This window comes from Lissotriton vulgaris, chromosome 2_1, assembly GCF_964263255.1.
Source record: "Lissotriton vulgaris chromosome 2_1, aLisVul1.2, whole genome shotgun sequence".
Lineage (NCBI taxonomy): Eukaryota > Metazoa > Chordata > Amphibia > Caudata > Salamandridae > Lissotriton > Lissotriton vulgaris.
This window is the reverse complement of record NC_141687.1, coordinates 31,866,427-31,880,909: the sequence shown is the minus strand read 5'-3', so window position 1 is coordinate 31,880,909 and position 14,483 is coordinate 31,866,427. Positions and strand designations below refer to the sequence as shown.

Below are 14,483 nucleotides of genomic sequence, written 5' to 3'. Positions count from 1 at the left end.
GGGTTGGTAGATGGTGCTCACAATGCTGAAGGAGCTCACACTGCTGAACAGTCTTGTAGCAGCACTGACAGGTATAGGTTGATAGAGGGAGTTCATCCTGCTGAGGGAACTCACACTGCTGAAGTCCTGTCAGCACTGACTGGCATAGGTTGATAGCAGGAGCTCACACTGCTGAAGTCCTGTAGTGGTACTGACAGGTACTGGTTGGTAGATGGAGCTCATACTGCTGGGGGGAGTGGTAGGGTCACACACTGCTGACAGACACGGGTAGATAGAGGGATCTCACACTTTTGAAGTCCTGTAGGAGCACTGAAGCCCAATGGTTATTAGAGGGAGCTCACGGTGTTGGGGGAGCTCACGCTGCTGACATCCTGTAGCAGCAATGACAGGCACTGGTTGTTAACGGGAGCTCAAATTGCTGGAGAAGCCCACACTGCTGAAGTCTTATAGCAGCACTGAAGCCCATTGGTTGTTAGAGGGAGCTCACACTGCTGAAGCCCTCCAGTGGCACTGCCAGGTCCTGGTTGGTAGATGGAGCTCACACTTCTGGTGGGTGGAGTCACACACTGCTGAAGTCCTGTAGCAGCCTTGACAGGCACGGATAGAGGGAGCTCAGACTCTTGAAGTCATGTACCAGCACTGAAGCCCATTGGTTGTTAGAGGGAGCTCACACTGTTGGGGGAACTCACACTGCTGAAGTTCTGTAGCAGCACTTCCAGGCACTAGTTGTTAGCGGGAGCTCAAACTGCTGAAGTCCTGTCGCAGCACTGACATTCACGGGTTGGTAGAGGGAGCTCACAGTGCTGGGGGAGCTCACACTGCTGAAGTCCTGTAGCAGCACTAAAGCCCATTGGTTGTTAGAGGGAGCTCAAACTGCTGAAGTCCTGTCGCAGCACTGACATTCATGGGTTGGTAGAGGGACCTCACACTGCTGGGGAGCTCACACCACTGAAGTCCTGTAGCAGCACTGCAAGGCACTGGTTGCTAGAAAGAGCTCAAACTGCTGAAGTCCTGTAGAAGCACTGACAGGCACGGGTTGTTAGAGGGAGCTCCCACTGCTGGGGGAACTCACACTGCTGAAGTCCTGTAGCAGCACTGACAGGCACGGGTTGTTAGAGGGAGCTCACACTGCTGGGGGAGTTCACACTGCTGAAGTCCTATAGTAGCACTGACAGGCACTAGTTGGTAGAGGGAGCTCACACTGCTAAAGTCCTGTAGCAGCACTGACAGGCACTGGTTGGTAGAGGGAGCTCACACTGCTGAAGTCCTGTAGTAGCACTGACAGGCGTGGGTTGTTAAAGGGAGCTCACACTGCCGGGGAAGCTCACACTGCTGCAGTCCTTTAGAAGCACTGACAGGCACGGGTTGTTAGAGGGAGCTCCCACTGCTGGGGGAACTCACACTGCTGAAGTCCTGTAGCAGCACTGACAGGCACAGGTTGTTAGAGGGAGCTCACACTGCTGGGGGAGTTGACACTGCTGAAGTCCTGTAGCAGCACTGACAGGCACTGGTTGGTAGAGGGAGCTCACACTGCTGGGGGAGCTCACACTGCTGAAGTCCTGTAGTAGCACTGACAGGCACTAGTTGGTAGAAGGAGCTCACACTGCTAAAGTCCTGTAGCAGCACTGACAGGCACTGGTTGGTAGAGGGAGCTCACACTGCTGAAGTCCTGTAGTAGCACTGACAGGCGTGGGTTGTTAAAGGGAGCTCACACTGCCGGGGAAGCTCACACTGCTGCAGTCGTTTAGAAGCACTGACAGGCACGGGTTTTTAGAGTGGGCTCCCACTGCTGGGGGAACTCACACTGCTGAAGTCCTGTAGCAGCACTGCCAGGCATAGGTCTATACAAATGTTATATCCCTACGATACAAAAAAAACAATATGTACAATGAAAAATAAATAGAACTATACACATTCCGAAACATTCAATACTCCCACTCTGTCCCACGTTCCACATTCAACCAATCACTCTCACACCCAAGAAGAAGATTGACTATTTCCATTAAACATTCAAAACAATTCATATGCAAAACACCATAAGCAACACTTTTTGGAACAAAAAAATACAGATATTCTGAAGTCTTTATGGCGTATAAACAAACGGTCTACGCGTTTCGAACTCCAAGTATGTGGGGAGTGAATAAAAGTGAATAAAATAAATAATGATTTACTCAGACTGAACCACTAGTCTTGTAACTCCGGTTGGTTTCAATCCAACATGCTGTGACGAAGAAGAGGAATTTGGGACAACAGTATTGGCAATTGTTTTGTTTATTGTTAGGTCAGTGGCTTGGCCTTACTGTTGGGAGCCCATACCCAGTTGGTAAAGGGAGCTCACACTGCCTGAGGAAGCTCATTTTGTAAAGCTGTTGGAAGGAGCTCATGCTGAGGGGGCGGGGGCACTTCCGGGTTGAGTAATTGGGCCTCTTTTACGGTCTGTAAGTTAAAGAAGTGCATTGGGCCCCGGTGCTACTGCGCCTGCTTCACCTTGATTGAAAGGTACGCCTCGGCCCCCCCCCCGGCCCTGTCCTGCTCTCTACCCAGTCCTCTCTCCACTGTCCCCTGCCCTGCTCTCTACCCAGTCCTCTCTCCACTGTCCCCTGCCCTCTACCCAGTCCTCTCTCCACTGTCCCCTGCCCTGCTCTCTACCCAGTCCTCTCTCCACTGTCCCCTGCCCTGCTCTCTACCCAGTCCTCTCTCCACTGTCCCCTGCCCTCTACCCAGTCCTCTCCACTGTCCCCTGCCCTGCTCTCTACCCAGTCCTCTCTCCACTGTCCCCTGCCCTCTACCCAGTCCTCTCTCCACTGTCCCCTGCCCTGCTCTCTACCCAGTCCTCTCTCCACTGTCCCCTGCCCTCTACCCAGTCCTCTCCACTGTCCCCTGCCCTGCTCTCTACCCAGTCCTCTCTCCACTGTCCCCAGCCCTCTACCCAGTCCTCTCCACTGTCCCCTGCTCTCTACCCAGTCCTCTCTCCACTGTCCCCTGCCCTGCTCTCTACCCAGTCCTCTCTCCACTGTCCCCTGCCCTGCTCTCTACCCAGTCCTCTCTCCACTGCCCCCTGCCCTGCACTCTACCCTGGCCTCTCTATCCTGTCCCAGGCTCACTACCGTGGCATATCTCCTCTGCTCTGTGCCCTGCTTTCTCTCCCCATCCTTTCTCTCTACCCTGGCCCCTCTCTGCTCTCTACCTTGGCCTCTCTCCCCTGTCCCCTGCTCTCTGCCCTGGCTTCTCTCCACTGCCCCTTGGCCTGCTCCGCTCTCTGCCCTGGCCTCTCTTCCTTGTGCCCTGCCCCGTCCCCTCAACCCTCCTCCCTCTAGGACCCTGCGCTGCGGCCGCCCTGGAATCACATGCCTCTGAAAGTTGACTTTCATGTCTCTTTTGTGCATCCTGTGCAGCCAGTGTCACGGGAGGGTGGAGGGCACGGAGGGCTCTGTAAGGGCTGAAGTGACCGAGAGAGAGAGGGCACAACATCTGGGCAGAGACCGGGGGAGTGAGGGTCCAGTAGCAGAGCTGAGAGAGGTGCCGCGGGTCACAGGAGAGCTCGCCTGCAGCTGGGACCTCAGTGAGCGCTGGCAGTGACCGAGGGAGTGAGGGTTCAGTACCGGGGCGGAGAGGTGCCGAGGGTCACAGGAGACCTCAGTGAGGGCTGGCAGTGACCGGGGAGTGAGGGTTCAGTACTTGGTCTTGAAGTGACTGGAGGTAGCCGGGCCGAGGGAGAGGGTTCATTCCTGGGACGGATGGAAAAGGATGGAGTTCACAGGGGACCTCACCTGAGCCAGGGACCTCAGTGAGGGCCGCAGTGACCGAGGGAGTGAGGAACTGAGAGAGGTGCCGAGGGTCACAGGAGAACTCGCATGCAGCTGGGACCTCAGTGAGAGGTACCGAGGGTCACAGGGTCACAGAAGAGCTCGTCTGCAGCTGGGACCTTAGTGAGAGGTGCCGAGGGTCACAGGAGACTTCGCATGCAGCTGGGACCTCGGTGAGAGGTGCCGAGGGTCACAGGAGAGCTCGTCTGCAGCTGGGACCTCAGTGAGAGGTGCCGAGGGTCACAGGAGACTTCGCATGCAGCTGGGACCTCAGTGAGGGCCCGCAGTGACCGAAGCAGGCCTGGGGAGAGGGCTCAGTCCCCGGGACCAGACTAGGACAGGCGGTAACCGGAGGGTAAGTATTCCCTGGGGGGAGAGCCCCGTGGCAGGACCAGGACAGGCCGGGAGGCGGAGGTCGGATGCATCCCCCGCAGTGACCGGAGCAGCCCGTCATGGGCCGTGGGAGAGGATCGGCGCAGAGCCGGTCAGAGTGCTCAGGGGGTGAGTGAGCCTGCGGCAGAGATGGGTGTCACTGGATCACTCTGGGTGGGGCATGTGCAGCGTTTCATCCTTGGGATGGGGCGGGTACAAAGATCCATCCCAAGCGGCCCTTGTCCCGTGAGAAGCTTTCATAGGTGGTCGGGTGACTCCGTGCCCTTTCCTTCCTTGTACATGCAGTAATTGTTCAATTGGCTGGCTTGAACCTGAACTACATCTCCCAGAATGCACACGTTTGTTTAATTAACGCCTACGGCTGATAACAAATTGTCCCAGTCACATAGGTCTTATGCAGCATTTCCGGGCAGCCCTGCCTTACTTACCATAATGGAGCATCTAAGGCCTTGTGTGTAATGGAAAAATCGAAACTTCAAATCCCAGCATGCAAAGGGCTCTTGTCTAAAACCAGGACTGTGATGGGTGGCGCTCACGAGGCCACCGAAGCTACGAGTTTACTTTTTATTAATCCTATGAAACTGTGATATAATATCTGTTACTGCAGCAATAGCCACTACGTAAACATCACAAGGTCTTTTCACATTTTATCATCCAGCTCAGGAGTGAGTGAAGAAAGGTCAGAGGTCAAAGGAACCCCAGGCCACGAGGACCGCATCCATGGACACCCTCCGGGCCGGCCTCCTGCCCCTCCTGGGGTGCATGGTTCTGATGGTAAGTGGAGGTATTTATTTCTGTACTGAGTGTATGTAGCGCCTTCACCAGAGAGCAGCGTGCGTACACGAGTAGGCGCAGTGTACCCCGAATCGTGGAATAGAAGGGCGTTGAAAGCACAGATGCATGAGTTAGGGTTCCGGAAGCAGGTGCCTTGGTATCACCAACAGACTGACAGAGAGCCCTTATATATCACCGGTCGCAAACGGGCCTTTACGCAGAATCGGCCCCTTTGCCACCGGTAATTCGCCTTTTGGGGTGCATCAAAGCCATTCGCAAAATAGATAATCGCAAAATTTTTGATGACCTATTTTGCGAATGCAGTTAGGGAATCGCAATTTATGATTTCCTAAATGCAATGCAAGAACCATTCTCAGAATGCAACTGCATTAGGAATCGCAAATTGGAGTCAACTTCAAGTTGATGCTAATTTGCACTTCCTTTGAAAAATGCACAAAATTGCATTTTTTTCTGTGCCATGTGGCACATGTGTGTGCTCCACACACATGTCAATTTTGGAGGTGCATCAGGGTGGCTTTCAGCCCCATAGAACCTTTGATATTGCATGCACAATTTGCGAGTACTCATTTGGTAATCGCAAATTGCAAATGTTTTTCCGTTCATTGATATGCACCTCATGGGAAGGCATTCCCTATTTACGATTCGCTAATAGGGAATGTGTAGAAATCACAATTCATTCAGCCATTCCCACATGCATAAGGAATTGCGATTCCTAGTGTCGTTCCCAGCCCGGGAGCATGCGCATGAATACCCACACACGGAGCTCTGTACTGCACGTCTTTATTCATCAGAGTGCAACCAACCTTTAACTCAACTCGCCTCGCGTCATCAGCTTTATGTAAACACACCTAGACACACCCAAAACGTTTGTAATGTCGACTGAGCCCTTCTGGGACCAGGAGGGTCCCGCTGTGCAGATATATACAAGACACTACGGGGCAGATATTCACTTTTTGCGCTGGGTTAAATCTGCACAAACTGTTTTTTTTGCCAATTTTCTTCCTAGCGCAAAACTTGTTTTGTATAGGGAAGTACCCTACAAGTAGCGCAAAGCATTGTTTTGCGCTACTTAGCGCCAAGGGGGCGTTACATTGGTGGTGCATGGCCGTTCCCAAACAAGCACCATTTTGATGCAAAACCCGATCTACAAACAATAGTAGACCGGGATTAGCACCAAAAGTTAACGCCATCTGAAAGGGGCCTTAGGAGGTAAATTGGTTTATTTCTCCTTTCTTTTCCTACTTTGCGTGTGTGCTGCATTGTGCAAGTGGGAAAAGTGTTTGAACTTGTCGATGCATAGTATTTTCTACATGAATTATACTGTTCCTGTACAAAACATGTGCTTGAATCACGCACACACCCAAGCGCAATGGTGCTGAGGTGTGTGCGTGGCGCACAGCAGCTGAAATCAGCCCTGGCACTAGGGAAAGGGGAAGAGAGAGCCATATCTCTGAAGGTATATCACTCTCCTGCTCCCTCCCTGTCACGCAACGGGGCGCAGCCTCGTATCTCTGAAGTTATATCACTCTCCTGCTCCTTCCCTGTCACGCAACGGGGCACAGCCTCGTATCTCTGAAGGTATATCACTCTCCTGCTCCCTCCCTGTCACGCAACGGGGCGCAGCCTCATATCTCTGAAGGTATATCACTCTCCTGCTCCCTCCCTGTCAGGCAACGGGGCGCAGCCTCATATCTCTGAAGGTATATCACTCTCCTGCTCCCTCCCTGTCACGCAACGGGGCGCAGCCTCATATCTCTGAAGGTATATCACTCTCCTGCTCCCTCCCTGTCAGGCAACGGGGCGCAGCCTCGTATCTCTGAAGGAATGTCACTCTCCTGCTCCCTCCCTGTCACGCAACAGGGGCGCAGCCTCGTATCTCTGAAGGTATATCACTCTCCTGCTCCCTCCCTGTCACGCAACGGGCGCAGCCTCATATCTCTGAAGGTATATCACTCTCCTGCTCCCTCCCTGTCACGCAACGGGGCGCAGCCTCATATCTCTGAAGGTATATCACTCTCCTGCTCCCTCCCTGTCAGGCAACGGGGCGCAGCCTCGTATCTCTGAAGGTATGTCACTCTCCTGCTCCCTCCCTGTCACGCAACAGGGGCGCAGCCTCGTATTTCTGAAGGTATATCACTCTCCTGCTCCCTCCCTGTCACGCAACGGGGCGCAGCCTCATATCTCTGAAGGTATATCACTCTCCTGCTCCCTCCCTGTCACGCAACGGGGCGCAGCCTCATATCTCTGAAGGTATATCACTCTCCTGCTCCCTCCCTGTCACGCAACGGGGCGCAGCCTCATATCTCTGAAGGTATATCACTCTCCTGCTCCCTCCCTGTCACGCAACGGGGGCCGGTTTCGGACGATTTTGTTAAATGGGACCGATATTGCCGATCCCCTTTAACAAAAACAGCCCCCCTGGCGGCCCACCGGGGAAACACCCAGTGCCCGCTACGGCCAGCCCGGACTGCGCGTCTCTCCATCGCTGCATCTCTCACATCAAGTAAGTCTCTTCCAGGGACCGGCAAGCACCCAGGCTCCCCAGAGCCAATTCAAACTCTGCAAAGCAGCGTGGGGCGACGCTCGCTCAGCCAGGGAATGGAGGCCTGGGCATGTTCTCCCTGCAGACTGTAATCCAGCCTGAGAGGGCTAGTCAAACATTCTTGCGCACTTTACAGAGTGCACAGCCATTCCTCCTCTCCTACGTGAGGGGAGCCAAGCCCCGCCTCAGCCTGACCATACGAAAAATAATTTCATTTATTCATTTACACTTCTCCGTGAACAGCGGCACTGGACCTGCAGTGGGTCAGCCTCAAACGGAGTATCAGGCTTTATGTTTCCATTTTTTTTGCTTAACCAGCACCCTCTCTTCCTCCTTGAAGACAGTGTGCGTAGTGCCTCATCTGTTTCACGGATCTCATCCGCACCAATTATTCTCTTGTGGTCTCTGGGGCAGTTTTGTGCCCATGGCTTTCCCAAACAACAGGGTGGCAGGGCTTTCACCTGTTGTGGAATGGGAGTGGACCCGTAGGCACGAACTGCCAAACAGAAAACAAATCAGAGGTCACTTCCCCCTAACATCGCACGCTGAACCACTCTCTTTAGTGAATCCACAAATCGTTCAACACCCCAGTTTGCCCTGGACCAAAGCCGGGTGCTTTTCTGATGTTTTAACATTAATTTTTGCAAGAAAATCTTTAAATTCTCATCTGTTGAACGGTGGGGCGTTGTCCGACTTAAGAACTGATGGAACACCCTGTGTCGCAAAAACATAATTGAGGATACCAATGACTTTATTATGAGAAGTTGGCCTGGCATATGCTGTCCACTATTCTAGTGGGCACCTTGCACCAGTCCAAACGATCCTTATTGATGATTAGGTCAAAGACGACCTTTATACAAAGCTATCCTAGTGGTATCTGTGGAGAGCAGCCTTCAGGCTAAGTCTCGAAGGAATGTAAAGCAGCTTGTTTCACCAGTCTATAATCTCATGAATGACCAAATTAAAGGAGAACCACACAAGGTATATATATATGAAATATATATGTATTTATTCTAAACACAACCCCTGTAGTCTCTTTATGAGGCTAGATGCCAAAGTACAATACAATAACTTTAAATAGCACACAGTAAATAGCACAATATACGTTTTGTCCTAGGGGCCTCACAAACCATATACTAAAATAGTGGTATAAGAACCACGTGAGGGATAGAAGTGAGGCCTAGGGCCTGTAGAACCGCTGGGGCAAGTGGAACCAGCCAAGTTAGGGACGCAGGAGACCCACGGGGGACGCATGCAGTGTCTAAACACAGCCGCGAATCACCATAGACTTCTATGAGGAAAGTTTAAGTTACAAAGTTAAAGATTTAGAACACTTAGAAGTGGAATGCGAGGGAACCCCTTCAGTACTGGACACTTCGAGAGGCAAGACCCAGGGGAGCACCGAAGTACTTGTGTTACCTCACCCAGGGAAGCCGGGTGTGGTCGGGTCTCGTTGTCGATTCCTATGGAGAGCAGCAAAGAAGTGCTGCAGGCGTCCAGGAGCAAAGTGTCCAGATGGATCCAAGGGTGGATCGAAGATCAGAAGAACCTGAAAGCAGAGGGGACAGAGTCTGGGTCACTAGCCAGTGACTAGGATGGCGACAAGAAGATGCCAGCCGATGTCGGGTGCTTTAAGGTGAAGTAGGTGAAGCTTGACTCTTAAGCCACGAGGACCAGGAGGTGTCAATGACGACCAGGAGCTGGATTCGAGCTGTCCCACAAAGGATGTCGAGTGCTGCAGTGTCTGTATCCGAATTGGACCCAACAAGCCTCGGCAACAGCAACCCACGCAATATGACAAAATTGGCTTCGGTGCAGACCAGCAAGGTCTGAGGGGCTCACCCTTTAGAGGGGAGTCGGGGCACTTCTGGAGCAACCAGGAAAGCTCAAGAAATAAAGGATTGTCCGTGGGCACCCACTAGCCAACAGACTAGGGATCACGAAGGAGCCTCGAGCTGCGGTGAAGAAAGCGGGCCCACGGAACACTTGTGGAGTGCAGGACTCTCAGCTTCGGGGCAAAAGGTGCTCAGGGCAAGGGCAACAAATAGCCCAATGCACAATTTCAGAAAACTTCGGGAAGTAGGTGCAGTTGCAAAATTGCAGGATGTCCAGGAGTTCCGATCCCACGTCTCTCGTGTCGGCTGCGGGTCTCAGCTTTGCACCCCTTTCCCTTTGTCCAGTTTCACACCAGAGCTGGGGCTGAGTACCCCAGCAACCGGTTTGAACTGGGAAATGCATGGAGCACCTTGTGTGCCCCAGGCAGTGTCTCAAAAGCATTCACTGAATGCAGCCCTCCCTGTCCCAATACACTAAAGCCTGTCTGAGGAGGTGCTGGCACCTCCCTGGACAGGAAACCTATTGTCCAGGCCTCCCCTGCCGGAGTTTCGTCCAGCAGCAGGAGGTCAGACTCGTGTCTGTGGCAGCAGCATCCATTTTGTGATTCTGAGGCTCTTTAAAACTATTACCGGGTGTATCAGTGTGTACATGTCTTCTCCCTCTAGAAGGGTGGAATGCTACCCCCACCGCCAGAACTGGCAGGGGGAGGGGTAGTATTCCAAAGTGTTTGACACCAAACACGACAGGTTTTGATAAAGCCAAACTTGCTTACACCACCTTACCCACGCTGCAAGTGCAGACCTGTGGTGCCAATTTGGAAGGCTGTCCAGGGGTGGCCTGCTTCAGCTCCTGATAGGCTTCTGGAGTACCTATGCCCTGGGTACCTAAGGTACCATATACTAGGGGCTCACAAGGTAACTCAGTAACCAATCTGGTATGTACCTAAAGTACATGGACTCAATTTAATGAGAGAACAGCTGGGCTGTGGGTCTGATTAGCAGGGTCACAGCCAGACTAAAGTCGAAAAACCAGTGAAACACAGCAAAAAGTGGAGGTAACCATAGGAAGCAGACCCTACTCTCTTACATCTATCATGCAGCATTGATGACTTCCTTCAACAATTATCATGAGATGATGGTAATTGTTGAGGGGACAAAAGAATTCAACGGCAATCATCTCCCACGCTTGCTTTGGCAGTTCAGACATGGTGAGTGGGTGCTGCATTGTTTTGTGAGACAGACAGTTACACAAATGACAGGCCTTTAATTGTCTTTCAACTATTTTCATTAATGTGATAAAACCACACTCGGTTTCAGAGAGCTCTCTTAGTGGTCAGAATGCCACAATGATCCTTGCCTGTTCGTTCAGTAACTTGTTGCCTCCGGCTCTCGGGAATGACAATCCTTGTGCCTCACAAGATAACGCATTCTTGGGTAACAGAAAGCTCTTCTCTGACATTCTTAAACTTTTGATATTCAAACACATCCATCAAAGGCCTAATATACTTCCTCCAGTATTGCTGTGAAATAATATCTTTGAGAACAATCATATCTCGATCTGTGTTTCTTGCAGACAGAATTTGTTGTACAGATAGAGCAGCGGGCACACTGGATTTGATACGAAGTTGTCATAGGCCTCAGCCATTTTTAGACGTGGTATCATGACATTGTAATGGCACTTGTGAAAAGTAGTCAGCTGGATTTAGCTTTTTCTCTGGCTGGTGTACAATAGCATAATGATTCTCTTGCAGTCTCAACGCCCACCTCTCAATTTAAAGGGTCATCTTGGCTATTGAATTCACAAAAATGGTGAGCAAAGCTTGGTGCTCAGTGACCAGGGTGAAATGTCTCCCATGTAGAAATACATGGAAGTGTTCACAAGCCCACACCACAGGTTGGGAATGTTTGGTCTGCGACAGACTCTGGCTAGCAGAAGCCACATTGTGTCTCTCTGCATTTTCACAACCATTGTGCTGAGCCTGGATTGCACCCAACCCCACGGGCTTGTGTCAACCACAAACTAAGTATGCCGTTTTGGATCAAAATAGGCCATTTCAGTAGCATTTTCTATGGCATGTTTTAGTCACATTCCTGTGACCACTTGAATATAGTGTTTCTTTTTGTCAAGTTTCTCAATGGTGCACTGACCGGTGCTACAATCACAAATGTACCAGAAATAGTATCTGGTCATACTAAGGAAGGATCACAGCATGGTCACATCCTGTAAGAGACTAGTGGACTACAATGCTTGTACCTTAGCCGGGTCTGGTGTAATTCCCCCTTCAGTGAAAACACGTCCAAAGAATTTGAGTTTTGTTTTGTGAAAGTCACACTTTTCTGCTTTCAATGTAAGACCTGCATCGGCAAGCAAACGACAGACTTGTGTCAGGGCTTTGTCATGTACTTTTCGAGTGGCCCCAAACACCAATATAATATCATCACGGTCGTTAAGACATGTGTGACAGGCTGTTTTATGCTTCGAATGACACCCTGAAAGAGTTCGGCAGCTGACCACACCCCAAAGTCAGATTTTTCTATATCTGAACAAACCAACATGGGTCGAAAAGGTCGTAATGTACTTGCAATTTTCTTCCAGTTCGAGTTGATGATACCTTTTGTTCAGATCAAGGTGGAAAAATACTTTGCTGTCATTCAGCTGTGTAATCATATATGCAATGTGTAGTCCTGGATGTCATTCTCTCTAGATTGCCTTGTTAGCTTGGCGCTTGTCAATACAGATGTGTACAGCAATTCCAATGTCCTTTTTTGTCACCACCACTATGGGCAAAACACATCCTTTGTTATCCTATTAAAGCCGGCGCCTTAATCATTGTGCGAGTGGTGTCTTGAGCAGCACGAACCATCCGTAGGCCCCTTTTCCTGAGCGTTACTTTTTCCTCTACTACTGACAGCCTTTTCGCTGTCTTGTTTACCAGTAACTTGAAGCTATTGTGCGTTCCTGAGGCCGCCCAGAGGTCCTTCAGGCCTAGGCGGTTTAGGGTGCTGTCAGATAGTCCCTCACTGTGCAAACCTTGCTTGTGTTTATCTCATTCCATAGGTGGAAGTTCAGAGAACTTTTCTCAGACCTTCTAATCCTATGCCAGCATTTCACATACCCACCATGAAATAATGCTACTTTCATCGATCAGTTAATGGAGATCTTCACGGCTAATTCTAACACTCACTCTAATAACATATTCCTAGGCGATTTTAATGTACACTGGGACTACAATAATGACAAACAGGTCAACGCGCTTAAAGACTTTTTAACTGGGCTAAACCTTACCCAAGCCTGCACACAGCCAACACACTCGAAAGGGGCAACGTTAGACTGAATAATATCGAGAAACAAGGATACTACAATCCACTCAATTGTTTGGTGCGACTGGTCTGATAACCATGCCATAACCTTCCTGATACCCACCTTGAAAAAGAACAAGACCACGCAGCCTATCAAACTCAAAAAGTGGACTCTGGACACCAAAGACCCTAATAGTAGAAAGATGTGAGAAGGACCTAAATCCGCCTAACAACTTGCGGAATGTGAATGATCTAATAGATCACTACACCACGTCAGTAACAAATATAATCTACTTCACCATGCCACTAAAACTGAAAAGAGTCCAAGAGAAGGATAAAATCCCATCTTTTAATGGGACACTGAATGAAGATAGGCGGAAACTGGGACTTGCAGAAAGAAAATGGAGACAGCACCCTTCATCTCCCCTCCTGAAATCTCTCTAAAAAATTAGAAACGAGTACAACAAAAAGGTCCTTAACTCCAAAAAGGAATTCTTTAGATAGGAACTGACAACGCAAAAAACAGACCACGGAAACGATTCGAGATCTTTAAGCAACAATCCAATAAGTTGGCCAAGTCTGCCCAAGAAACTACTAAAACTCAACTGAGTTTTGAAGAATTCTCAAGATTCTTCACTGACAAGGCCAACACGCTTGAAAGAGAGCTCAGGATGGCAGCCGACAACCTTCCCAGTCAACCACCCACACTGAACAATGCAACCACGACAATCGATCAAGATAGGGCGAAAAACAAGGAACAATGGGCTACCTTCAAGCTATAGGACCAGAATACCATTGCCAAAACTCTCTCGGATATCAAACCTAATAACCACTACAATGACCCCCTCCTCTCTAAATGCATAAAAAAATCGGCCATATCGTCATACCAATATGGACAAAAATAATAAATGCCTCACTATCTCAAGGGATCCTTCCAGAATACTTAAAAACAGGTCAAGTCATTACCATCATCAAAAACACCTACAGCGGACCTGGCAGAACCAAACAACATTCGGCCAGGAACCAATATTCCATTTCTTGCCAAACTAATTGAGAAATGTGTGCAAAATCAACTGAGCCATCACATCACCAATTTCAAGCTGCTGGACGACTGCCAATCGGGATTCAGAACAGGCCACAGCACGGAAACAGCGATCCTACATATAGTGGATGATGCGATGCAGGCCCTAGATCGCAATCGAACATGTCTACTAGTCCTTCTCGACCTGTCGTCTGCGTTCGACACGGTAAATCATGAAAAATGACTAGCCAGGCTTCATGACAGGATGGGTGTATCTGGAAATGTGCTGACATGGTTTGAATCCTTCCTTCAGAATAGAACGCAAAGATTCCTGGTCAACCAGACACTATCACCATCATGCCCAAATTCAATTTGAGTCCCTCTCTATCACTTTTCAACCTGTATGTCGAACCCCTCGCAGAAATTTTCCGAGACGCAAATATATCCTATCACATGTACGCGGACGCACTCAGATCTACATCAAGATCGCGTCTCTGGAAGACATCAAGTTAATGAATGAGGCCTTAAAAGTATCATTACACTGGTTAACTAGCAATCATCTGAAAGCACAAAAAACTGAATTCCTATTAATTTCACCACCAAAGAACCCCACAGAAGTGAAGGAGCGGACCAAACTGATCACAGCACTAAACTGCACCCCTAATCTAGTGGATTCCGCGAAATGGCTAGGAATCACGCTGGATAAGAACCTAGACATGGTCCATCATAAGTTATTGATGGACCGGTTGGCTGTGATTGGTGTGGAAGGCCTAGCATGGAAACTCCTACAG

General features: G+C 50.0%; 1 protein-coding gene across 3 annotated transcripts in view; it reads left to right on the top strand.

The window, feature by feature from the left end:
• GLB1L (galactosidase beta 1 like) overlaps positions 1-14,483 on the top strand; it is a 415,681-nt gene that overhangs the window by 159,206 nt on the left and 241,992 nt on the right. The window contains exons 1-2 of one of the 3 annotated variants that reach the window (XM_086954374.1): positions 3,346-4,307; positions 4,858-4,973. In XM_086954374.1, the coding sequence (XP_086810500.1) occupies positions 4,920-4,973 (54 nt within the window). In that variant the 5' untranslated portion in view covers positions 3,346-4,307; positions 4,858-4,919. Of the gene's footprint in view, positions 1-3,345; positions 4,308-4,857; positions 4,974-14,483 lie in introns of those variants that run through there. The other 2 variants (XM_086954377.1, XM_086954375.1) reach the window with 2 other exon arrangements.